At 34.7% G+C, this 26,451-nt stretch overlaps 2 protein-coding genes across 3 annotated transcripts; both read right to left on the reverse strand.

The window, feature by feature from the left end:
* Positions 1 to 1,663: 1,663 nt before the first annotated feature.
* LOC133314748 (cationic peroxidase 1-like) lies at positions 1,664 to 3,871 on the reverse strand. The gene is made up of 4 exons (XM_061516270.1): positions 3,647 to 3,871; positions 2,529 to 2,720; positions 2,224 to 2,389; positions 1,664 to 2,058 (listed from the first exon to the last, which is right to left on the reverse strand). The coding sequence occupies exons 1-4, from the start codon at positions 3,833 to 3,835 to the stop codon at positions 1,664 to 1,666; spliced, it is 942 nt and encodes a 313-aa protein (XP_061372254.1). The 5' UTR covers positions 3,836 to 3,871.
* A 13,018-nt stretch (positions 3,872 to 16,889) lies between these two features.
* LOC133314731 (protein RDM16) lies at positions 16,890 to 21,357 on the reverse strand. Of its 2 annotated transcripts, none has more exons than XM_061516244.1 (6): positions 20,705 to 21,357; positions 19,928 to 20,212; positions 19,327 to 19,782; positions 19,039 to 19,233; positions 18,767 to 18,927; positions 16,890 to 18,163 (listed from the first exon to the last, which is right to left on the reverse strand). In XM_061516244.1, the coding sequence occupies exons 1-6, from the start codon at positions 21,293 to 21,295 to the stop codon at positions 17,278 to 17,280; spliced, it is 2,574 nt and encodes an 857-aa protein (XP_061372228.1). In that variant the 5' UTR covers positions 21,296 to 21,357; the 3' UTR covers positions 16,890 to 17,277. The 2 variants fall into 2 exon arrangements, with proteins under 2 accessions (XP_061372228.1, XP_061372229.1); XM_061516245.1 differs by lacking the exon at positions 20,705 to 21,357 and having other exon boundaries at positions 16,891 to 18,163; positions 19,928 to 20,046; positions 20,129 to 20,212.
* Between the last annotated feature and the right edge of the window lie 5,094 nt (positions 21,358 to 26,451).

The following is a 26,451-nucleotide window of genomic DNA, read 5'->3' on the forward strand; positions in this document are numbered from 1 at the left end:
GAAATCTTTTTTTCCTGGTAAAAAAAATATCCTCTATCAAACGTCCCCTAAAGCAACATGCTTTGGGATTCATTCGGTTTTAAGCCAAGTCTATCGAAGAGCTCGCCAACCTGTTCCATCCTGACCTGTCTTTAATCTGCCAAAAATGGGGCAAGGTGAGATAGATTGGTCCGTGTGTGAGTTGAAAATATCAACACTCCATTTTGAACTGGTTGACGGAACAACCCACCTAAATATATAATATTAAAAAAAATTAAATATATTAATATTAATATTTTATTTTTCATCTCTAACATCTAAATATTTCTCAAGTATAAAAAAAAGCATCTAGCAATAAGTTAAAGAAAAAAGAATGATCTAAATCAATGAATTCATTTAACATAACTATACAAATAATATCTTAAGATTAATTAATAATTTCAATGTCATTATATAACAAAATCATGACATCAAACATGTAAATATTTGCAAATAAACACATCGTTAAATCTCGTAACTAGAATTTTGTAAGCATCAATTTGATTTGTATAGATACTAGCATTTAAATTCACAAACAAATTTATTTTTCTTATATTTTTTGTATTAATCTAAATCAAAAATGAATAAAAAATAACATTTGCAGTAATATAATACATTATGACCTTAAAAGAAAAGATTTGATCTTACATAATATCCATTCATATAGACCAATTAAGGCATAATATAACATTTTATTTATATTTTTTTAAAATTTATATGTGAGTTGACTCACCCCACATATAACTTATTTTAACCTGCACCGTGTATAAGCTGGTTATTCGGGTTAGTGGATTGAAATACATAGCCCAACTCGCCCCTGTTTTGACACGTTGGTGCGTTGATCATCGGGTTCAACTTGTTTTGCGATTCATTATTAAAATCGTGTCATTCACTTTGTCGAAATACTAAATCATTAATTCCTTTGACTAAAAAAATGTGATGCTAAGACTTAGTCTAGTGGTGAAGAATTTGAGTAGGATTTATTAGATTGTGTGTTTAATTGTATAAAAAATAAATAAAAATGTGACGCTAGCTAAATTAATGGTCAATCATATGTTTGATTCCAAAAATGCAATTTTTTTAAATATATTACACAAAATTTCAAAAACTAATTTAAATAAAAACCTTAATAAATGTTGAACAGGTGAGACCTGCCAATTTGATCCGGTTTTAATAAGCATCCCAGACACAACATTCTTGCGATATATTTACATAAGAGTTACAAAGCTACCATTTTCAAAGATTCTCACTAAAATGTGATGGTGTTAAAATAGTGAAAAACATTATTGGATCTCTCTCGTTGATTACATGAGTAATTGTAGTACAGTACTAGTTCAATACAAATCATACACGTTGTTAACAAGTGGCATTAGATCATACTTGTCTCTTGACAATGAATTATTCAAAGGGACAGGATCAGTTTACAAACTTTTTTTGCAATTACACTAATGTAGGACCGGTCGTACACTGTGTGATTAATGTAGAACCGGTGCTACATAGTGTAGTTTGTAAGAGTTTGTAAACAAAAAAGTTTATAAATATAACCTACCTCTTATTCAAAAACTGAAAACATGAACGAAATTTCAATAAACAAAGGCTTTATTTATGAATACACCCGTAGCCATTAATCACTAGAGACAGTGATTCATGGATTGACAACCCTGCAGTTTTGCCTGATCTGACCGTCGGAGCCAGTTAATGGGCTAAGCATGCTCATCTTTATCATTGCGTTTGCAAAGTCTTTTCCGAAACTTGCAATGTCTCTGCTATATGTAACTACTTGAGAATCTGTTGGTCCTGATCCATTCACGAACAGTTGTTGGTCCGAGTGTATAAGACCCCTTTTCCTCACTAAGTTCTGGTAGTAAGCATTGTCAAATATGAATGGAGTGGTTGAATCGAAAGGAGAAAAATTGTTATCACCACCTTCAAAGGGACAAACTTTTTGCATTGCTGCTGCAAATGAAGGATCTATGTTGGTCTCATTATAAATCCTAGCTCTGAATAGACTGCACCTCACTAGCCCCACTGTGTGAGCCCCTGAATGATGTGAACCATATATATAATTTTCATTAATAATAGGTGCATGGTTAGTGTTTGTAGTTTGTACCAAGATTATATCATTTTTAACTAGTTTTATATTTAAGCTTAATTCAGTAATTTGATTTTACAAAAAGGCCATGCTTTTTAATTAAGTGCATTTACCTGATAAAGTGACCATTTCTTTGGTTGTGAAATTTTTCTTGGCGAAAGCAGTGATAAGGCCACTAAGATCCAAAAAGGGAGCAGGTAAGTCTGAATTAGATTCTTCTAAACTTGCTGTTGTTGAATCTCTTCTGCCTAATTGTAAGTCCCATCTTTGTCCACCAAGCTGAGACAAAGTTGTGTTACATTATTACTTTCATCATAATATATATGGACATGTGAATCTTAATTTGACCAAACCAATTTAATTAGATTGTATTATATATATGTGTGTGTTTTTTAATAATTGCATAGATTGTACTTACAGCAGCAACACCCTCTCTGGCAGCAACAGCTACGATGTCAGCACAAGATACAACACCAGGGCAAGAGCTCTCCAATTGAGTTTTTATGTTGTCTATCACGTCAAGACCCCTAATGGAATTAGCGTTGGGAAAAGAATTCTTCTCCCCTGTGAAATTTGCCGTGTCGTCCAACAATACTGATGCATCACATCCCTGTAAAAAAGACAAACGTGAAACTGAAAATCAATTTCTTAGAAGAAACACAAAAGTTACTTTTCATTATCAATGTCTGCTGAGAAATGCCATCTCTATACATATCACATAAAACCGTTATATTCTGGTGAATAATCTGATTACATCATCTATATTAGGAAATATTTTCTAACAGATTTCATTCCTGAAATACTCAAATACAAGGATTCTTAGGGACATTGACCATTATGACACGCTTGTGACTAAAAAATACCGATATGCCACGTTATGATGAAATTTTGCAAAAATGCCACGTCACATTCTCTTTATGCCACCCAGCGAGAATGGAATGGACACGTGACAGTGTTTGCATAGTCAACCATTCTCGCTGAGCAGTCCAGTGAGATTAGTCACCTTAACAGCTTTTGCAGAGAATGACTGTATTTTTGTCACGTGTCAACATCCTGTCATTCTCAGCGAGAATGGTTGTCCATGCAGACATTGTCACGTGTCCAGTCCATTCTCGTCGCTGGGTGGCGTAACGAGGATGTGACGTGACATTTTGACAAAAAAAATTCCTGGCATGACAATCCAGTAAATGTTTGCCCAAAATAGTTATTGTCCCTGATTTTCTTACATTGAAATATTTTTCTTTTCTATCAAGGTTGACTGTGTATAATAAACATGTATCAGTATTGTCATCAATAGTAAAAATTACATTACGCAAATTCAGAGACCTTTGTGTTACAGTATAAATGAAATTTTATTGCACACACTTACTTGTGTATGTGAGCAAGGCTTAGATTGTAAGCATGTAACACAGAATTCACATGCAGCTGAATAATATTGAAGTTCATATATGCATGCAACAAATGCATAATTTAAGCAACTATATATGATGAATGAAAGGCATGCAAATAAAAAATGGTAAGTGAAATGAGACTTGCTTGAACAAAGCAGTCATGGAAATGAAGACGGAGCAAGGATGCCCCCATGCGACTCTCGTTGGCCACAGCATCGACCACTGCTTTTTTAATGGTGATAAGGGCTTGAGGGCATGTTTTATCATAGAAATTATTGGATAACTGAGCTGAAGTTATCCCAATAAGACATGTAATAAAAATCAACCAAAACATGAGTTTGAAGCAGGGAAAGGACACAGAAAGAGAACTTGATGATGTCATCCTCTTAAGGGTTCTAAAAGTAACAGAGAATGGAGAGGTTTTTAGATTGTTGGATGGTTATGGCCATGAAATGTTACGCTTTATATAGAAGGTTATTGTTGGTTATTTCTTGTGCATGGTATAACTCTTGGTTCAAATGTTCAAAGTCAAACATGTAAGAAATAATATTTGACTGAAGCAATTGAGAATGTGTAGAGTGGACCTGCAAAGCCATGCATTTGATTGAGATGAAGAAACCGTGTATATATATAATGTTAAGCAAGTTAGCTGTATTGTGCAACATAATTTTGACTTTGCCTCAATTTTCTTGCAGGTCGATTGAAGGACACTGTACTTAACCTACAAGGCCGGATGGAGCCGAAGGGAAGAAAAACAATAGTTTATGGACTCTTTCTATGATAAAAAATATTTTGACTAAATACAAATTTATTTTTCGAAAACTCTTTCTATGCATAATTTAAAAAAAAAAATTTATTTTTCTTTAAAAACATATCAAAAAACAGAATAATTATCATGGATACCGTTATATACTTTAACTCTTGTGGATCTAATTCTTATAATGGCTTGCTATAAGTAAATAAAAGCTACTTCTATAATGCAAAATATGGATCGTCGTAGGTTTTGCGCCGAGCAATGCTACCAATATTGGGTACTTGCAAAAAACAAAGCTCAGACACACGTCCGACACAAAGTCAATATTTGAGGACACGCGGTCAACTCTTTGACACGTTCTGACAAGTTTGTCTGACACGCGGTCAATGCTAGGACACGCTCGGACACGTTTGTTTTGTTTTTAAAAAAAAAAATCTTAATTTTATTTTGTTAACTAAATATAAAAGGGGGGCGGAAGAGTCAGCAAAGCACGGACACGCTACTTGCAAAAAAAAATCCTCGGACACGCAGTCAACATTTAGGGACACGCGGTCTAACTCTCTGACACGCTCGGACACGTTTGTTTTGTTTTTTTTTTTTTTTTTTAAATCTTAATTTTATTTTGTTAACTAAATATAAAAGAAATAATTTATAAATTAATTTTTTTCTGTTATGAAATTTGACATGAAAAATTAACAAAGTACGAAAAATTATTTATATTTATATTTATGTTATGCAATTTAAATATTTAATTAATTATATGAGTTATTATGGACTCTTATGTGTATTAAATATAAATTATATTATATATATTAAAAATTTTATTTAATATCAAAATGTGTCAAAATATGATATTTTTTGGAATTAACGTGTCGGTGTATCATGTCGTGTCCCGTATCCGTATCCGTATCCGTGCATGATAGGAAAGAGTTCATTTCCACCTGTTGCAGGGGTGCATTATTTAATTTCACGTGTTGTTATGATTAGTTAAAACAAAACCCAACTCTAATTTGTACATCATATAAATATATTTGTTGATGGGAACAAATTAAAGAAATTTAAGTAAATACTCATGATCGGTTAGAAGGTACGCCAAAATTATTGACATTTTGAAGAATTAATTCATTATCAAAATATATCAAAAGACTATTTTTAAATTTATTTAGGATTAAAATACCAATTGTACTTGTATTTTTAAATATCAAAATAAGGATAAAACGCAGCCCTATATTTGTGCCATGTTATTTTTATTTTATTTTTTCAAAAAAACTTGGTGGGACCCATAGTTGTTTCTCTCTGATAGTTGCTCTCAGTATTAGTAGAATTTTAGAGTAGCTTTTAGCCCTGGCATTGGCTAAATATAACATTAACGGGAAAGGGTTATATTTACTAGGGTTTTATAAGAATATTTTGTAGTAAAAGTGATTGTGTAATGTTATAGAGATTCGTTTTGTGTGCCGTAATTTTTTTTTTCTTCAAAAAGTGTGGACCCACAAAATGTTGTGTGTGTAAAAAACTTTCTTGTATCATATTAAATGACAAATGTAAATCCCTATTTACTAATTCAAAAGTTTATAAACTCTTATAAACTATAATTATTTTGAAATACATCATTATAATATGATAAAAAAATCTCTTTACATCAATCGAAAAATTTATGAAAAAAAAATTAATATTATAATTATATATTCCAAAGAATACATAATTATAATTATAAGTTATAAAAATTTATAAATATAACAATACCGTAATGAAGATGCATTTATATGCATTCATTGTTTGCCAAATTTTAGGTCTAACATCTACACTTTTCGAGTCCTTATATGTTGTGGCTGCAAATTGTTTACAGTACTGTAGAGGTGAAGAAGACAAGCATATGTTGGCGTCAAGGCCCGGGGGAGCCAGATTGATTGTCAACGAACTAAGAATTAGAAATAATACGTCATAAATTTTCCAATTTAACATTATATTATATTTATATTATGCACAAATCAGTTTAAATATTTTTTTTCTTTGTAGAGCTAACCAGTGTTAATCCAGTTTCAGACCCATCACCCTTTATGCAGGTCAATCCGACTGGATCACCGTTAGACCTACAACTTTTAGTTTTAAAGTTTTATTTTAATTTGAAATATTTTTGACAATTTGATTATAATTTAGGGGCGTTTGGTTGAGGAGAAATATTATGAATGATAGGGAAATATTATGTATAGGAAAATGGGTGGGAAGTGAGATTGATAGGAAAATGTAAAAAAAAATTGTTTGGTTGAAAAAAAAATTACTGGGAAAATAAGGTAACATTTATAAAGTCTATGTTTGGTTGTTAGTAAAATATAGATAAAAAATGCGTGTGAGTTTACAAAATTAGCCCTGACTTTAATAAGTTTTTGAATGAAAAGCAAGACAAAAAGTGAACAAAAAGTGTCTGTGTGCTATTCTTGGTCTTTGGCAAGTACAGGTTCTAAAGAAGTGGACAAAAAGTGAAGCTACGTCATTGTCATTTTCGCGTCATTCAGAAGGGTACGCTGGTCTTTAGCTTAGCACAGTAAGTGAGCAAATGTGGAGGTGTTCCACAATACCACCCCTCAAAAGGGCAACTTTGGTCGGCAAGTTAAGGGAAGATACATAGAATCAGAAACACAGCAAACACACTTACCTACATAAGTCAGCAAACTCATCCAACCAAACGAAGGTTTCTTACTTTCTCACTCCTCATTTATCTATGTATCTGTTGAGAATCCTAGAAACAAACAGCCCCTTCGGCTTTGTTTGGGAGTTGGTTTTAGAAGGGAAAAGAAAGGAAAGGGAGGGTTTTAGTAAGCTCTTTCCTTGTTTGGGAGTTTAAAAAAAAGAGGAGAAGGAATTGGGGATTTTTACTAAACCCTTCAAACCCCTCCTTCTTCTTAAAATTAAAGTTCCCCCAATTTGGGGGATTTGAGAGGAAAAATATTAAAAATTACTTATCTACCCTTACCATTAAAATGTGAAAACTACATAAATGTGAATCATTTTTAAATGCAAAATTACTAGAAAAGTCTCAAATACCGTCAGAATTTATCGATGAAAAATATTTCGTCAAAAAATAGTGATGAAATTTTTAATGAAAATAATATACATCAAAACATTTCCGTCAAAACTAAAGACAAAATTAGAGACGGAACCAGATTTTGCCACAATCGCTGACAAATTTTTTACGGAAAATTTTTTTTTTACGAAATCTAAATTTCGTGAAAATATCTTACAAAAAAACATATTTATAAAAAAATTTGACGAAAAATATTTTCATCAAAATTTTCAACCAACCACATTTCCATAAAAAATCTTTGACGAATTTTTTTTTTTATCAAAATTCATTAGATAATTTAAATTTTGTCAAAGTTTTCGACGGAAACACTTTCGTTACACTTTTTGACAAAAAAAATATCCGTCGAAATTTTTAACGAAACATATTTCTATTGAAAATTTTCGACCAAAAATATTTCTGTCAAAAATTTTGATAAAAAAATATTTCCACCAAAAATTTCAACGGAACACATTTTTGTAAAAAAAATTCGACAGAAAATATTTTCATAAAAATTTTTGACGAAAAATATTTCGATAAAAACTTTTGACGGAAAAATATTTTGTCAAAATTCTTTACAGAATCTAAATTTTGTGAAAAGTTTCGAATGTACCATTTCCCTAAAAAATTTTGACAACATTTCTCCTTCGATTTTTTTTTTCAAAATACATTTCCATCGAAATTTTGAACGGAAAATAATTCGTTAAAATTTTTAACGAAAACTAAATTTCTTCGAAAATTTCAATAGAAAATTTATTTTTGTTAAAGTTTTCATCGGAGAAAAAATTTCATCGCTTTTCGACGAAAAGTATTCCGATGAAAAAATAATTTTGTGACGAAATTTTCGTCGTTTGCAACGTAGAAATTTCGTCAAAAATATGGTTTTTTTTAGTAGTGTGAAAAGTTTATAAATAATTTTGTTAGAAATTTTAAATTTAATTTAATTTGTAAAATTTAATAATTATATTAATTTTTAAAAAAGGTTAAAATGGTAAAAATATGTCATTAACCCTTCACTTTTCTCTCTTACCATTTTTGGTACACTGGGAAGGACTGCCGTTGGAAGATGCAACTTGGGTCTCTTCCACCGAGTTCTGTTAGGCGTATCCAGGTTTTGATCTTGAGGACAAGATCGATTCTTCAAGGGCGGAGGGAAATGATAGAACACCTTCAATCACTCCCCTAAATATGGAGGATGGTGGCTTAGTTGACTTAGACCAAGAGCTGAAGAACAAGGTTGATCTGATGCAGATAGGCAAGGACAAACGTGGAACACGCATGTTGGAGAAAAGGGAGAGGAAGACACCTGTCTGGTTCAAGGATTATTTGGGCTCAACAAGTGGCTGAAGTAACAAAAGGAGAATAAAAGGGTTATTGGGCTGAGTTAGTGGCCCATTAACTATTTCCCTAGTCTATTAAAATAAAAGGGGTGGAAGATATGATAACCAAGCCCAATCGTATTTTCTTTAGGAATTTACATTCAGTTTTTACATATAATACAGTAGGGACCACAAGGGGTTTTTCGTCCAAAAATCTTGTAACAAACTTCTGTTTTCTCTCTCGCTAAACCCCTGTAGTTGCCGGCGTTCTCAAATTTGCCGTGGATAATATCATATTCAGTATATTTTCTTTTCTGTAATTCTGTTGAAGATAGCTTAGTCTATCAATTGGTGCTCTTTTCATTGAGAGGCAACTTCCTCAAGATTATGGCGGAAGGAACTCGATCCACAGTCAAAACGAACATGATGGAAGAATGCATCAACAAACTTGCTCGCCATGAAGAACAGTTCAACGCTTTTGGGGAAATACTCCAGAGCATGAACCTGAAGCTGACATTAATGGAAGCCAAGTTAGACCAAAATCAGAAAAATAAACCAGAGATGAAAGGAGGAAGCAGTAACAAAACGGGGCTGAGTACTTTTTTTGGAAACAATGCATACAAATCGGTTAAATTCTCAGTGCCGAGATTTGCAGGAGGTAATCCTGAAACTTGGATCCATAAAATTCAACAATTCTACGGATTCCATAATTTGAACGATGGGGATAAGCTCACCTTGACGTACTTCCAAGTGGATGGAGCTGCTGAAGAATGGTTTCACTTGATGGAAAGGAGCCACAGATTGACAACGTGGGATGCCTTTGTGGTAGCATTACGGTCCCGTTTTGGTCCGTCCAAATATAGGGATCTCAGAGGAGAATTAGGAAGATTGATACATAATACAACAGTAGAGAGTTACCAGCAAGAATTTGAACGAATGTCTAACCAAATCATAGGGATTGATGACATTACCTTACAGAGTTACTTTGAAAATGGTCTCAAGGCTAAAATTCGAAAGGAAGTTCGGATGCACCTTCCAGAGACATTACAAAATGCTATTGAACTAGCTAAGGTGGTTGAAGATAAGTTGAGTGACAAAGCTCCTGCACGATTGGGATACCAAAGAAATTTTTTCAGTAACCAGGTGGTTAGATCACAGCCTGGCTTATTACCCACACCCCCAAGGGGAGTGGTCAATACTGCGGGGCCATCAAAGGAGATCGTGCCCATTAAAAGATTATCAGCTGCTGAAATGCTGGCCAGGAGAGAAAAAGGCCTTTGCTACTATTGCGATGAAAAATTCCACAGGAACCATATCTGCAAGGGAAACATGTTATTAATGTTGGTTTCAGAAAATAAAGAGGAGGAAAAAGAGGAGGAATTAGAAGTTGTAAACGAAAAAATAGGAGGTGATGAGGAGGTGCTTGGCATTAGTTTACATGCTATGGAGGGCCAATATTCCTCTAGCACTCTACGGTTGAGAGGAGTCATCAACAAGCATTCGGTCCAAGTGTTGGTGGATGGAGGGTCCACTCATAACTTTGTGCAAGAGATGATGGTAAAATTTCTGGGGTTAGAGGTGAAACCCATCAAACAGTTCCATGTACTAGTGGGAAATGGAGCTCATCTAGGATGTAAAGGGGTGTGTCAACGGGTAGAATTAGAGTTGCAAGGCTACAAATTCTCTCCAGATTTATTTGTGCTGCCAATCCAAGGAGCTGAGGTGGTGCTAGGAGTGCAATGGCTGTCGGAGTTTGGAGATGTTACCACCAATTACCAACAGCTAATGCTGAAATTTGAAAGAGCAGGAGAGACAGTTGAGTTGCAAGGAGAGAGTAGGATGCAGGTGGAAACCATAGAACTACATCAACTACGCAAATTAACCAATTCTGATGTTGTGGCCACCTACTTCCAAATGGAGACTATTGATCACCAAGTCTCAGGGGGAACAGCTTGAAGAGGAGGACTGCCCTCCCATGATACGGCTAGTACTGCTTGAGTATGCAGACATTTTTGAAAGGCCCGCACAATTACCACCCACCCGAGTGGAAGATCACTGAATCCACCTGGAACCTGGCACCAAGGCAGTCAATGTTAAACCATACAGGTACCCGTATTTTCAAAAGTCAGAAATTGAAAAAATGGTTAAGGAAATGTTGGATACTGGAGTTATTAGACCAAGCTTGAGCCCGTTCTCATCTCCAGCCTTGTTGGTCAAGAAGAAGGATGGAACTTGGAGGTTCTGTGTTGATTATAGAGCCCTGAACCAAGTAACTATACCAAACTGATTTCCAATCCCTACAGTAGATGAAATGTTAGACGAGTAAGCAGGAGCAGTAATTTTCTCTAAAATGGACCTACGCTCAGGGTACCACCAAATCAGAATGGCTCCTGAGGATGTGTAGAAAACAGCCTTCAGGACACATCAAGGGCACTACGAGTTCATTGTTATGCCCTTTGGGCTCACCAACGCCCCAGCCATTTTCCAGGGTATAATGAATTCGGTTCTCAAGGAATTTCTGCGCAAGTTTGTCATCGTGTTCTTTGATGACATACTGATTTATAGTAAATCAGTTTGGGAACATGTGGAGCACCTACGAAAGGTTATGAACTGCCTTAGACAGAATCAGCTGTATGCCAAGAGATCCAAATGTGCCTTTGCTCAAGTGGAAGTAGAGTACTTGGGTCACGTGGTGGACAACAAAGGGGTAAGACCCGATATGGGGTAGATAAAAGCCATCATGGATTGGAATAAACCATCCAACCTGAAACAATTACGTGGGTTCCTAGGCTTGGCTGGTTACTACAGAAAATTTGTTCGTGGGTTTTCTCAAATTGCAGCACCCTTGACTGCCTTGTTACACAAGGATGCTTTTATTTGGAGTGATAAGGCTGACCATGCCATGTTTGAGCTGAAGAAGGCATTATCCAACCCACCTGTTCTAGCACTACCAGACTTCACTAAGCGATTTGTTTTGACTACCGATGCATCAGGCATTGGAGTGGGGGCTGTATTAAGTCAGGACAACAGACCTATAGCATATTTCAGTAAGAAACTCAATCCTAAGATGCAACAGGCCTCAACCTATGTAAGAGAGATGTTTGCCATCACAGAGGGTGTATCAAAGTGGAGACAATACCTACTAGGGGGACCTTTTACCATTAGAACTGACCAGAAAAGCCTAAAAGACATGATGGGGCAGATTATCCAAACCCCTGAACAACAACGCTTTTTGATTAAGCTACTTGGGTTTGACTACTCCATAGAATACTATCCTGGGGCGGTAAACAAAGTGGCTGACGCCCTATCTCGAAAATCGGAGACTGAACCAGCTAGGAACTCAGAGCATGCATCTGCAATGGTCCTCACACAGATAAACCACACACAAGTTACCCACCACCTGATTGAGCAAATAAAGGCAGAAGGTCAAAAGAGTGCAGAGTTAATTCAATTGAAAGCTAAAGTGGAAAGTGGTGCTGAAGGATATGAACATTACAACCTGCGAGAAGGGCTGCTACTTTACAAAGGGAGAGTTACTATAGCCTCCAATTCAGAACTCCGCACAGTTATTTTGCATGAGATCCACTCATCCTTGATTGGGGGACATGGGGGAGTGAAGAAGACGCTCCAAAGGATACTTCTCATCTATTATTGGCCGAACCTGAAAAGGGATGTTCAAGAGTTTGTAAGAACTTGTCCCATTTGCCAGGCAACAAAATACCAACCAATGTCACCAGCAGGGTTACTACAGCCCCTAACCGTACCTCTGGCCATCTGGGAAGACTTGTCAATGGACTTCATCGTTGGACTTCCCACCTCAGAGGGCAAGACAGCCATATTGGTCGTGGTGGACCGCCTCTCCAAGTATGCCCATTTTATAGCCCTGCCCCCGAACTTCACAGCCACTAAGATAGCTTCAGTTTTTGTGGAGAATATCTGCCGTTTGCATGGGATCCCTCGTTCCATAGTGACTGATAGAGACAGTATCTTTGTGAGCAAGTTTTGGGCTGAACTAGCACGTTTGTGCGGCACCAAGCTGTGCTACAGCACCGCTAATCATCCTGAAACAGACGGTCAAACAGAAGTCACAAACAGAGGTCTTGAACAATATTTAAGGTGTTATGCTATGGAAACACCTAAGCAATGGGCGCAGTACCTGCCATGGGCAGAATTTTCCTACAATTTTGCTTATCACTCTGCTATAGGAGTTTCCCCTTTTCAAATCGTATATGGTAGAGCACCTCCCAGTATACCACCGTACGAAGGAACAACTTCCTCCATTGAGGCTGTTGATGAACTTCTGATCCGCCGAGATTCCATCATTCGACAGCTCCGGGAAACCCTGCATAGAACCAGACATCGAATGAAATTACAAGCGGATAAAAAGAGACGAGATGTGCAATTTGAAGTAGGTACCTTAGTGCTTGTAAAGCTGCAACCGTACAGGCAACGATCTGTCTGTAATCACTCCTATTCAAAGCTAAGGCGCCGCTACTATGGTCCTTTCAGCATAACGGAGCGAATTGGTCAAGTAGCTTACCGACTGGATCTACCGGCCGAATCGCGAATTCATCCGGTGTTTCATGTGTCGCTTCTTAAGCTCTACCGGCAAAATCTGTCCTTTCATTCAGCTCCGCTTCCCCCGACGAGTTGGGATAATCATCTGCTCACTAAACCGGTGGCTATACTCCGGACCCGTGTCATACAGCATGGTAGAGAAGAAAGTTTGCAACTTTTGGTACACTGGGAAGGACTGCCGTTGGAAGATGCAACTTGGGTCTCTTCCACCGAGTTCTGTTAGGCGTATCCAGGTTTTGATCTTGAGGACAAGATCGATTCTTCAAGGGCGGAGGGAAATGATAGAACACCTTCAATCACTCCCCTAAATATGGAGGATGGTGGCTTAGTTGACTTAGACCAAGAGCTGAAGAACAAGGTTGATCTGATGCAGATAGGCAAGGACAAACGTGGAACACGCATGTTGGAGAAAAGGGAGAGGAAGACACCTGTCTGGTTCAAGGATTATTTGGGCTCAACAAGTGGCTGAAGTAACAAAAGGAGGATAAAAGGGTTATTGGGCTGAGTTAGTGGCCCATTAACTATTTCCCTAGTCTATTAAAATAAAAGGGGTGGAAGATATGATAACCAAGCCCAATCGTATTTTCTTTAGGAATTTACATTCAGTTTTTACATATAATACAGTAGGGACCACAAGGGGTTTTTCATCCAAAAATCTTGTAACAAACTTCTGTTTTCTCTCTCGCTAAACCCCTGGAGTTGCCGGCGTTCTCGAATTTGCCGTGGATAATATCATATTCAGTATATTTTCTTTTCTGTAATTCTGTTGAAGATAGCTTAGTCTATCAGATTCCCTCCCTTCCCTTCTCCTCCAAACTCCCAAACAAAGCCTTAGTGTATTTTTAATATTTAGCATAATAAAGAAAGACATTTTTGGTATTCCATAAGTTAGTATCACTTATAACCATTAGGAGTAAAAAGTGGATTTTTTTTCTTATAAAACACAAATTTCCTTTAATTGAATAGTTATCTTGATGAAATCAAATTACATATGACTTTAACTTAAAAATGATTTAGAAAATTGTAAATAAAAGTTGTTGATAAAGAATGTAAACAGTTGATTAAAAGCGCAAAATAACCCACCTAAAAATGTGATTGGTCCAATAGGTATTGAATTAAATCATACACACTCGAACTTGGTTCAATAGTTAATTGGGTCTTTACTTTTGCAAGATAAAGAGTCTAGTACGGGATGGTGTTGTTTGGCCGAACCAAATATAGGGTAGTAACAAAACACTCCAACGCTTATTTGATCAATGAGTTTTAATAATGATGGATAAGATGATCATACTAGGCTTCAAACTTGTATTATATAATAAGGGAAAAATGTTTCTGCAGTTAATGCAGATAAATTATCTGCATTTATTTTCAAAACGACGCCATTTTGGTATTTAAATCTTAAAAAATTATAAATATAAAGACTATTATAACCCTGAAATAAATTAAAATTACAAAAATACCATAATTTCTGCCCCAAAACGACATCGTATTGGCTTACTGCAGATAACTTATCTGCAGTAACTGCAGAAAAAGCGAACCCATATAATAATTGGTTGTCTTACTTATGTCTTATTAGAACGACGACATTTATCCTCATTGGTGGGCGCAGAAGTGACTTTTGCAAGCTATCTCGTGTTCATGATGTCTATTTGTGGGCTATGCCTTCTATGTGTGTTTGTCCTTTAACTATTGGTTATTGGGGTCTATTGGGTTGAGTCGGTGACCGTAGAGTTCTGAGATACTGATATCATAGTTGTGTGATTGCGGGGTGACATCAACTCAGGATAAATAAGTTTCTTAGCCTATAAGTCTTAGCTGTTGGACTTCTTGGGTTATTTATGGATTGACTCTTCAAAAAATAAATATATTTAACCAGATAAAAAGGAAAATTATTATTATTATTTTTAAAAAATATAACTTTTGGTCGAAATATTAAATAGACCGTTAAGTATAAGCATAACTACTAGTTGAAATAATTAGAGCATATTACCAAAAAGTAAAATAAAATATAGAGCAATTTTACCTTGTTTAAAATTTAATAAATGGAATCGGTAACAGTATTTAATTTTATATATCAAAATAATATTTACGTATATTGCCTTTGAATGTTCTTTTCATATTTACATCTTATAGTTATGACGAAAAATAAAGAATAGGATATTGTTACTATCAAATAATGTTATTACCAATATTACTATCATATCTTAATCGCTGATTTCCGCCGATCAACCGTTATCATTTTTTGCGAATTAATAATTAATTAATGAGTTTGATTTGTGAAAATAATAATCGTTGGTCGGCATAAATAACAGTTAAGATATGATAGTAATATTGGTAGTAATATTATTTTATAGTGACAATATCTTATCAAAAAAACAAAGGTTACAAATATTTCTAAACAAACTTATGCAAGAACTTTTGTTAAATCTGAAGTACGAACAAAAGAAACGCTTAAATGCTAATTAAATTGAAAATTAAGAATCGAATGATTGTTAAACGTAAGGTGAAAGAAAATGTGTAGTATGTTTGTTAAAAGTGTAAATTTGTCATATTTACAATGGATTCAAAGTTTTTTATCAACTTCCATCTTGTTACACAGCAATGTCACTATCATATCTTAAATATTCATGGTGTTCATAGCTTGTAGAGCGTATGCTGTATTTTGTATGCACCCTTTTTTGCTTTTTGGTTATCAGTACATCTACCTACGGACACATTTACGCATTTTTTTATCATATAATCATAACTGGTTCTTAGCTCATTTCTCAACTTCAAGTATGGGCTGCTGTGTTTCATAAACATGCTCAATTATAATTTTTCTTTTTTAAATTTTATTTTTGATGTATACATTTATTTTATTTTTACATTTTCTGTTCCATAACAAAGTCACAAAAGCATGCATTTTTCTTTTTATTTATTCATTTTGGTGTAAAGATTGGATACTCAAATTAGAAAAAGAATAAATATCATTTTCGATCCTCAACAAATTTTACGATGTCCATTTTAGTCCCTAGCAAATAAAAAAATTATTCGTGATCCCTAAGAAATTCAAAGTGGATCCATTTTAATCATTTTAAAAGACTAATATGAATTTTTTTTGAATTTGTAAGGAACCACGATTTCAACTAAATAAATCCATTTTAAATTTTTTAAGAACCACGAATATTCATTTTATTTGCTAGGGGCTACAACGAGTATCGTAAAATTTAATGAGAACCAAAAAAGATATTTACTCTCGGAAAAACCTTCACACTTGATCTCCAAGTCTCCAACACACTCCTGTGACAAAGAAAAGGGCCAATAAAGTAAACTACAAGTCAAACTTGAATTTGCTTTTTCGCTTATCTGGATACAAGTGCTAGACGCATCGCATCATTTTCTGCAGTTCCATACTTCAGTATTTCCTCAACAAGAGAATATATTTTCCAGTCCGAAATGACGCATAAAATATTAAAACCTACTCATCAGAATTTTTGTACTCGATCATTTCTAGTCTAGAAATCCCTCGCAAGAAGTAATTCAAACTTAATATTTTTCGTGCAGTAGATAGATCAAATCTACACACAGCAAAACATAAACATTAGAACGGGCTCTTACAAGCATTTATCTAGCATGTGCGGAATACTCGATGCTAGGACGATTTTGATTGATACATGTTTCGAAAGACCGGTGAATATCGTGGATACACCAGAAGGGAGAGCAATAAAATATTAGCATATTCAAACACGATAGTGTGACAAAGAAAATGAGAGTTTTCAAAATAGGAAACATCACAGTAAATCCCGAAGGCCTAAATTTTTTAACCAGTGCTATATCGCACACAATCATTAGCATCCTGGATGGACATTATCCAAACCGAGGCGACAATGTTTACACCACTGAATGATCAAGCGAATTTATATTCGTAGACATCGTTGGCCAAGGGAAACAAAGGAGCAATAGCAGTTATCGTATATATTATTTGTTTTAAACATTGCTTAATGCAAATTGTAAAACGGATCACTCACCAAAAGTCTTTAGTCAAGGCAGGCTACCAATGTTGAACGAAAACATTAGAAGACAATTCAAACTGCTTCATCATCTTCAACGTATTTGACAGCTTGGTCCCAATAATGAGGAACACCAGCATCCACAAAAACTTTACGGGCAGCTGCTTCCGTGATGCAATCATGAACGCTGAACCTATTGAAGCTCGGTTTGGCAACACTTCCTTGCCACACCAGAACGCACTTATTGGCAGGCTTATCATCATCTGAATCTTCATTTTCTTCCTTCTCTTTTGAAAGGTCACTCCAATTAATACGTCTTAACATAAGTTTCCCATACCTCTTAATTGACTTGCTTCCACCTTCAACCACAACAACACTAATACCATCACAAATCACAGCACATCCAGTCAAACGGTTCTCTTGAGCATTAACATCAACTCTAAAGCGGGCCTTTGGATGCGAGAGGTCATTTATCCTGTAAAGTGAGACAAGTGTCTCCAGTGTGTTTGGGTCATCAAACAGCTTCCTCTCCTTCTTCTCCCGCAGCTCAGCAGGAGTAAGCTTGCGTGCAATATTCCTATCTATGTGAGCCTGCTCACGCTCAGCAGCTGCACTACGTATTTCCTTTTCAAGTCGGGTAGGATCTTGAGTTGCTTCAGAGCCAAGTACTTTCATTAAATTGCTAATCTTGACCTTGGACTTTGGCGGTTCTAGGACCCCCTGCCTTATCATCTCCTGCCTCTCTTTCTCCTTAGCTATACGCCTTTGTGTCCTGAGTTTCTTCTGCTCTTGCTTGGTTAGCTTGAGGGGTTGAGGTGGTGGAGGGGCAGGCTCAGCAGGTGGTTCAATCGGACGAGGATGCTCCACATAAAATGAAACTCTGTCCATTCTCAGTTTATCTTCACCTATGGTTTCGTTGGCAAGGTCACCATAACTTCCAGATTTCAGAATAAGCATGTCCCTAATAAATTCAAGCAGTTAATTGAATATTTTTCAAATTAACTAAGGGGAAAAAAATTATTTTGATCACATTTTCTTCTGCTAATTTTCAGTATTTAAGGAACAAAACGACAGTTCCACAAGACAGGCAACACTAGATACACAAATAGTCACTCGTGTCAAATTGTTCATTGTCAAGTCTGATTTCGTGGCCATTAGAAGTGTTTTTAGTCTTTAGACTCTTTCTATTCAAATACCCCTCTAGCAGTCTTTTTTCAAACTGCCGGCCTGGTCTATTCCAGTTTGTCACTTTGTCTCTTCTCCTATCATGATAATAATTATCATTGCAAACAACAGAAAGGAAAGAACACGGGTTCATGACTCATAACAACTTAATCGGGAGTATGCTAGCTAAATTTTTTTTAATTATTTAAATTTATGCCGTTCATATAGCCGTTAACACAACCCTTACACGTTCACAAACACAACACTTTTATAAAAAACCTAAAAAAAAAATTAATTATTTAAATTTATGCAGTTCATATAGCCCTTAACACAACCCTTACATGTTCACAAGCACAATACTTGTATAAAAAACCGGTAGTCAAAGTAGGCATAAACTTACCACCACTCAATTTCTGGAATTTGTTCCTTGGGTTTTTCTTTAATTCTGACACTCTCTGGTATTTCTATTAAATTTGGATTTATATCAGGAGCAGCCTTTGCCTTTGCCAGCTGTGCTTGTTTGGCCTTCTGCTCTTTTGCTTGAGCTTCTCCAAATTTACTCTGCATGAGTTAAATAATAATAGCAAAGCACACATAAGGCAATGGAAAATGATTAAGTAAGATGGTAAGTCCCTTGAGAGTGGAAGAAGGAGGAAGGACATGTAAAGATACCTTCAATTTTATTGTTTCAGCATCTTTTGACCACTTTCCTTCCTCCACAAACTGGAAATTCATCCTCTTAGGCCGCAGGAGCTTTGTTTTGTTGATACCCATCCTTTCATCAAAATGAGGATTAGATTCAGGATCGATATCCAATACAGGTTTCAGTATTTCAAATGCATCTTTCTTCTGTTTGTTAATGTTGACCTGGAATGTTCAGACACAGATTCTAGGTTAAGACAAGAATCCCAAGTAGAAAAAGATAACTGATAAAAAGAGACAATTGAGAAGACTACACACCTTTAATGTGCTAAGGTTGCTTGGCTTAGTAACATTGACAACATTCCCATATTCATCTATTTCCCGTCCATGAGCATCCAGACGAAGAACAGGGGCCTTGGTTGGTTTCTGCGGGATAGCAACATCTGCTACCATCTGGCCAGGAAACATATTTATTAGTGGAGCAAATTGTGGATCTTGACGGAATCCCATCCTGGCAGCAAGCTCCTGAGCACGCCTGACAGCTTCATAGTTGGGTAGAGTTGCAATACTAGCAGCATTAGCGCCACTAGCAGGAGGATTTGCCTGAGTAGCAGCAGCAGCAGCTGCAGGAAAAATTGACATATTTGCAACAGGCCCCAAAGAATCTGAGGTGGCAGTTTTTGATGCTACTCCAGCACTAGCAGAGGGGACTGTAGATTCATTCTTTGAATCCAAATGTGTGCTTCCTTGCAAATTTGGGGTAGAATTATTCAACTACACAACCAAAAGCACAGCACTTAATGCATTTGGAGGAACATGGATAACTATGGTAAAATAAATCAGTATCACCTGGTAGCTAATAGATAGAAATATTCAGGTGATAACAGGTACTTATGAGTAGAAATAATGCCCAACTTACCTGAGGAATTTTCTTCAGCTTCTCCGACAACTCCTTCTGCATTTGTAAAGCTTTCTTAGCCTTAGCTAAGGCGTCAATAGAGAGGCTTCCAGTTTTTCCAGCAGTTGAAGATGACCCATCTGTACTAGATTTTCCAGTAACCTCATGAGACCTGGTAATACTAACGCCCTTATTTTCATTTGTGGTAGAAATCGAAGATACCTTGATAGGAAAGGAAGGAGGAGGGGCCAAATATGTCTCGGGCTCACTTGTGGGCGCCACAGCAGGCGATCCCAAGGCAATGCCCTGAAAGAGCATAAAATTAAACACCAGTGACTGTGTGTCGCTATTCAAATATTTCACAGTGAATAACAGAAGAGAAGGAATAAGAAAACACAGAGGACTGATATAGTTGAACAGAAAACAAAACATATCTCCTGTAGACCAACCTATCAATAAACATATGAGACAGTCATTCAAATTAAACATTGATAAAAGGACTATAAGGATTCCCATATAATTTCTCAAGTAAATTAGCATTCTCATTCTAGTTCAGTACTAATTACTAATGCCTTTTAAATCAGTAAGTGAAAGTAAACAACCCTACAATTTGACGCGATACTCTAAATTAGCACTCATGTATTATCAATACTAAGGGAGTAAACATCCCTTAAATTTAATTACAACAACAAAAACGAATGATCTCGGGAAATAAAAAAATACCGGGCATCATCAAATTCTAAATACATAGTATTGAAAAGAACGATAGAAAAAAAAATAAGAAAGAAAGAAACTCACGTTTTGTACTGAAGCAGTGCCTTTGGCAGAGCCATGGGCACCATTAGTGACTTCCTCCTTAACCTTGACCTCATCAACAATGACTTGAATGCCTCGAACATCGTCGTAATCATGATCTTCTTCTTCTTCTTCCTTCTTAACTTTATCCCCAAACTTCCTCCGTTCTCTCCTCCCTTCCTTCCTATCGTCAGAAACCCTAATTTTCTTATCCTCCGACACCCTGTCCTCGCTGTGCTCCCTGTCTTTCCGCTTATGAGAATGAGAAGAGTGTCGCGGCTCCAATGAATCTTCCCTCTCTTCATCACGCTTCCTCCTACCTTTGCTACCCTCTCTATCCTCTCTTTCATAAGCCCTATCCTTATCCCTATCCCTGCTTCCTTCTCTGTCTTCCCTGTCCCTGGATTTGTGGTCGCGCTTGAGATTCCTGTCCGATCGATGATGGCGGTGGTCATCGGAATCTCGGTGGCGGTGGTCGTCGGAATCGCGATGTCGTTTGTCATCGCCGCGATGCTTGTGGTCGCGGTCGCGGTCGCGGTCGCGGTCGGAGTGGCGATCTCTGGTTCTCTTATCGGATTTGTCTCTGTCGTCCATTTTAGGGTTTGGGAGATACACTCTTTTCCTCTACCACTCCCTTCCCTTCCCTCTCTCTCTTCTTTTTGTAAATCGGGGATGAGTTAGTGCTTAGCTCAACATAAATCTTATAACTTCAAATATCAAATTTTATCCAAAATTATAAAATTCCAACATTTTCTATTTCTTTTTAAGACTTTTTTAACCTTGCTTCTCACGAGATTATTCGAATTTTATTAAATTTTTATCAAATTTTTAAATTCTGAACCTTTAAAATATTTTGTAAGTCAATTAAGTCTTAATTTTTTATTATTTAAATAGAAATTGAATTTTCAAAGTTTTATGTAATGATAAGTAATAATTAAAAAACTCAATTCGAACAAGAATTATTAAAGGACTACAACTGCGTATTAATCATGATAAAAAATTAAAAACATAAAATAGACCCACTAAGCCAAAAATATTAATATTAACTTACATACAATACGGGCCAAAGGATATTTAAATCTCAACATTCCTTAAAATAAATTAAATTATTATTAAGAAACAAATAACTTTAATTCTCCAGCAGATAATAAATTTGTTAACAATGTATTTATTCGATTATTTTCGAGAGCTTTTCTCCAGACTTTGAACCGATTTCCTAATAATATTTTATTTTCTAGTTAGAAGAATCAAAAAGAACGTTCACTGATTCACCGGTTCAAATCATTATTCTTATTATTATATGTGAACCAATTTAAATTACTTTTAATTGAAAAATAAGAGTGTGTACGTTAATTTAAAACAATAAACAAAAGGGTTATATTTTTCTAAATTTACAGAGTTATTGATTTTAAATTATGTATTATGGGTATTACATAGTTATAACATAAAAAATTATTTTTTTATTATTTTTCACATCAACTAATGTGATTGAGAAAAGAGAAAAAAAAAATTATATTATAATTATGGGTTTGGTGTTTGTCATTTTAAATGACAAGTTATGTCTTTTTAAAGAGAGATAGACACAGAAAAATGGAAATCATGAAAGAGAGAAAGTATGTGATTTTTTTTTAATTTAAAATTTAAAAAAATTTGTTTTTTTGTGTCTATCTCTCTTAAAATGACAGAGTGTTCTGTCATTTAAAATGACAAATATTTTTTCCTATAATTATATACTACTTATAATACATAGTTAAAATATTGATGAATTTTAAAACTTTTTTCCATAAGCAGGATATATGTTAAATAGAGTAAATTAGTCAGTTGGTCCTTAACAAAACTATTTTTTTCCCTTTTGGGTCCTTAACAAAAAACACGATCCCCACTTTAGTCCTTTACAAAAAAAAAATTAGTCAGTTGGTCCCTAACAAATTCAAAGTGGACACATTTTAGTCTTTTTAAGAGACTAATATGAGTCTTTTTTGAATTTGTGAGGGACCACAATTTCAACTAGATGGGTCCACTTTGAATTTGTTAGGGACCACAATTTCAACTAAATGGTCCCTAACAGCCTTTTATGTAAAGCAGACAAAAAAAAAATACACATTAACCCAATCCCAAAGAATCTAAGGTGCTGTTTGGTTGGAGTTTTCTGAAAATTTGCCTATGCAAATGGAAGTGGGTATCATTGAAAGCCTTGTTTGGTTGGCTGATTTTTAAAATTTCTCTACCTATATCACTTGCCTAGCAAAGCATGTTTGGTCTTAGAAATCTATCATTTTTCACTGTTAAGAAAGACATATTCAACATGGTTTTTTGTTACTTAGCTAGGCAAATGAAAAAGTGAATCATGACCCAGACCAAAATACCCTTGTGAAGAACAAAGTTGATGAGTCAAGCAACAAGTCATGGGGTTGCCAACTTTCCTCCACAGGCTTAACCAGTGGAAGGACCAGCTCTTCAGTGACTTGAAATTTTCTATCATGATAGGAACCACTTGGGCTCCATGCAAGTGCTACACGTTGGGTACACATTGATATCATCGTTGTTTGCAAGCTCCACATTGATCCGTTGGGTACTCATTTTTTATTTCCCCAAAAAATTTTAAAAATAGGGATATTTTCGTAATTGTCACTTATTTCCCCATCTATATTTTACTTCAAACCAAACATAGACTTTATAAATCTTACCTAATTTATCCGGTAAAATTTTTTCCAACCAAATAACTTTTTTTACATTTTCCTACCAAACTCACTTTTCCACCATGTCCCTATCAATTACATTTCTCTAGTATTTCAAAAATTTCTCCTCAACCAAACACCCCTAAGGAGCCCAAACAGCCATGCGTGATGCAAGACCCAAGCCGCCACCGAACCTTAACTCCATTAGGCCGAACTGGTACATATTTAGAGTAAAAAAAATTTTGGATCCTTAATAAAAAATATGATGTCCATTTTTGTCCTTCACAAAAAAAATACTCATATTAGTCATTTTTTAAGGACTAAATTGAGTCTTCGTTGAATTTATGAAGAATCACATTTTCAAAAAATTAGAATTATAGAAGGACCAAAAATTGACTTTTTTTTATAAGTGACAAAAGTGAGGATCGTATTTTTTGTTAGGGACCCAAAAAGAAGCTTTACTCGCATATTTATTCCTTTATTACATGGAATGAATCAGTTGAAGGTCTCAGTCCGTTTGAACATAACATAAACCCAAACTCTAAAACAAGCTCACGACAAAAATGAAATATTATTCATGAGTGTAATCCAGTTAGGTGAAGAGAAAATTTGATTTTGACAGCTATTAAATATATCTTTGAGAAAGGATGAAGAGTTTTAATAGTGACTAAACTCGACTTACGAGTAGTCATATAATCGATTTAAATAGTTAAAGTTTGTGAAGATATATAAACGCGGACTCGCCTCAAAAAATATTGGTGGTATATAAAAATGTCCCCACTTGAGGTTAAATTTTTTAAAATATTAAATCATTTTATCAACATTATTGATGATAATAAATTGTGTTATAAATAAAATGACTACTGGATGTCCATAATCTCAAAATAATATGATTGTTGATATGACTGTTGAATATTTAATCCCAAATTATAACCATTGAAGATGTAAATAGAAAAATAATTGGCCAAAAATATAAAGACGAAATTTAAATATAAAGTTTTTGAATATATAATCCAAACACATGAAGGTGTAAATCCAGTGGCGTATATATGTGCAAAAATGTAATTGCAAAAATATAATGAGAAAAAATAAGTCTAAGATATAAAGCATGACTTATAGCACAATAATTTCCGCCAAAGCCTGGCATTTATTATATGAAATATATTCTTTTGTGGTGGATGGATAACCTACAAATATTTTATATGTCTGGCAGTACATGAAAAATTGACATGCGTCTAATGGATATTATTATAGCCTATTTATATGACTTATTCGATTGATAGTGAAATTTATATGAAAATCTCAGAAGTATTCAAAATGTTTTTCTCGGGAAAATTTATTGAAAAAACATCAAATATCATTAAATGATTTAAAGAAATAAAGACGTATGTGGTATAATCATCTTAATAGAATATTTATCTATCAATTTACTTATTAGAGAAGATTTTAAATATATTTTACATGGATAAAGAACATCCATTGAGTATCCCAATGGTTGTGAACTCAATTGATATAAATAAAATATTCATTTAAACACCATGAAAAGTAATCAAAAAAATTCTTGGTGTTATACAATCGAGACAATATTATTAGCGTATAATAAAGGTTGAATATCCATGGGATAATTATAAAATTATTAAAGTGGATGTTTGACTTTTGAACCTTATATCTTCCCCCTTATTCTTCCATTTTGTCTCAATTATTTGTAAATCTATTAACATTATTTAAATATTTTTTATGGAAAGATACTAGAATAATGCATGATATTTACCTGATCCACACAAAGTTAGATCCTAAACAGGATATTTATTCGCAAGTGGAAGCACAACTATTTCTTAACGTTCAACAAAGTAAACTATAGCAACCACTTATTAAAATCATGTAGAGATATAATAACAATTCATGGAGCAAGTTGAAAATGTGTTTGGTTACGGTCAATAACACAACACATTCGAAAAGCACCCGGTCTTTGGTTAGAAAAAGAGGTTACAACAATATTGCATGAATATAATATTGCTTGTATAGCTTAATTAAAGGGAGGATACATGAAAGGAGATAAAACAAAACATATTTTGTCAAAATTGTTCTTCACTCAACAAAATGGCAAGATTGATGTTCAACAAATTCGTTCAAGTGATAATTTAGCAGGGCATTACCTACTTCAAGTTTTGAGAAGCTTGTATAAAAAATTGGGATATGTAAACTTAAAGATTTTAAATAATGTCATCATCAAAGTGGTGAAGTACATGTTGTACTTTTTTGTTCCTTCACCATAATTTTATCCCATTGAATTTTTTTGATAAAATTTGTAATAAGGAAGCTTCTAATACGTATTTCTTTATAATATGATTTTTTAGGTCTCTAACTAATTACGTTATTGGACATCTAAGGAGAGTGTTATAAATAAAATGACTGTTGGATGTCTATTACCCCAAAATAATATGATTGTTGAATATGATCTTTAGATATTTAATCCTGAATTGTAACCACTAAAAAAGTGCAATCCAGTTATTTATCCTATTGTAACATATCTTATTTTGTGAGCCTATAAATAGAGACATGTACACAGCTTCAAGATACATCATACTGCAAGAATAATATATTACCCTGGCTCTCTGAAAAAAAATATTTTTCTTCTAATTATCTTTTATTTCACAACATATTGAAATTAAACTTATAAAAAATTGAGTTTGGTATGAAAAAATGACACAAAAAGACAAGAGAAATCAGGTGTATAAAAACAAGGGTTTAGTGTGTGTTATTTTTCTTTGTCATCAGCGATGTGACTGATGTCAAAGAAAAGAGAGAGCAATTTTTTAGATTTACACAAAATATAACTGGTCATACTTTATATAAATCATTTAAAATGACACAGTGTCCTTTTAAATTATAGTTTTTTTTCCTAAAAACAATTGTCTGAAATTAATAAATCAGAAAATAGAAGTTTCTCGGTAGTGAGGTATTGCTTGATTAACGAGTAGAAAAATAAGATTGAGGTATCTGATGGCGTGACGGGCCAATAATATAACCCCACGTTTCCTCCCTTGACCGAAAAATCAAACGAGCGTCTGG

The sequence above is a fragment of the Gastrolobium bilobum genome, unplaced genomic scaffold, assembly GCF_033153095.1.
Source record: "Gastrolobium bilobum isolate Gb01-03AN ecotype WA unplaced genomic scaffold, APGP_CSIRO_Gbil_v1 utg14977, whole genome shotgun sequence".
Taxonomy (NCBI): domain Eukaryota; kingdom Viridiplantae; phylum Streptophyta; class Magnoliopsida; order Fabales; family Fabaceae; genus Gastrolobium; species Gastrolobium bilobum.

What these genes read in the sequence shown, in the direction of transcription:
- LOC133314748 (XM_061516270.1), bottom strand. Translation starts at nt 3,835, where the DNA reads ATGTTTTGGTTGATTTTTATTACATGTCTTATTGGGATAACTTCAGCT. An exon ending in CCAGAGAGGGTGTTGCTGCT is followed by an intron (nt 2,390 to 2,528) that starts GTAAGTACAATC and finishes ACTTTGTCTCAG; the next exon opens with CTTGGTGGACAAAGATGGGA. An exon ending in AGAAATGGTCACTTTATCAG is followed by an intron (nt 2,059 to 2,223) that starts GTAAATGCACTT and finishes CACATCATTCAG; the next exon opens with GGGCTCACACAGTGGGGCTA.
- LOC133314731 (XM_061516244.1), bottom strand. Translation starts at nt 21,295, where the DNA reads ATGGACGACAGAGACAAATCCGATAAGAGAACCAGAGATCGCCACTCC. An exon ending in GCACTGCTTCAGTACAAAAC is followed by an intron (nt 20,213 to 20,704) that starts GTGAGTTTCTTT and finishes ATGCTCTTTCAG; the next exon opens with GGCATTGCCTTGGGATCGCC. An exon ending in ATTCCAGAAATTGAGTGGTG is followed by an intron (nt 18,164 to 18,766) that starts GTAAGTTTATGC and finishes TGAATTTATTAG; the next exon opens with GGACATGCTTATTCTGAAAT.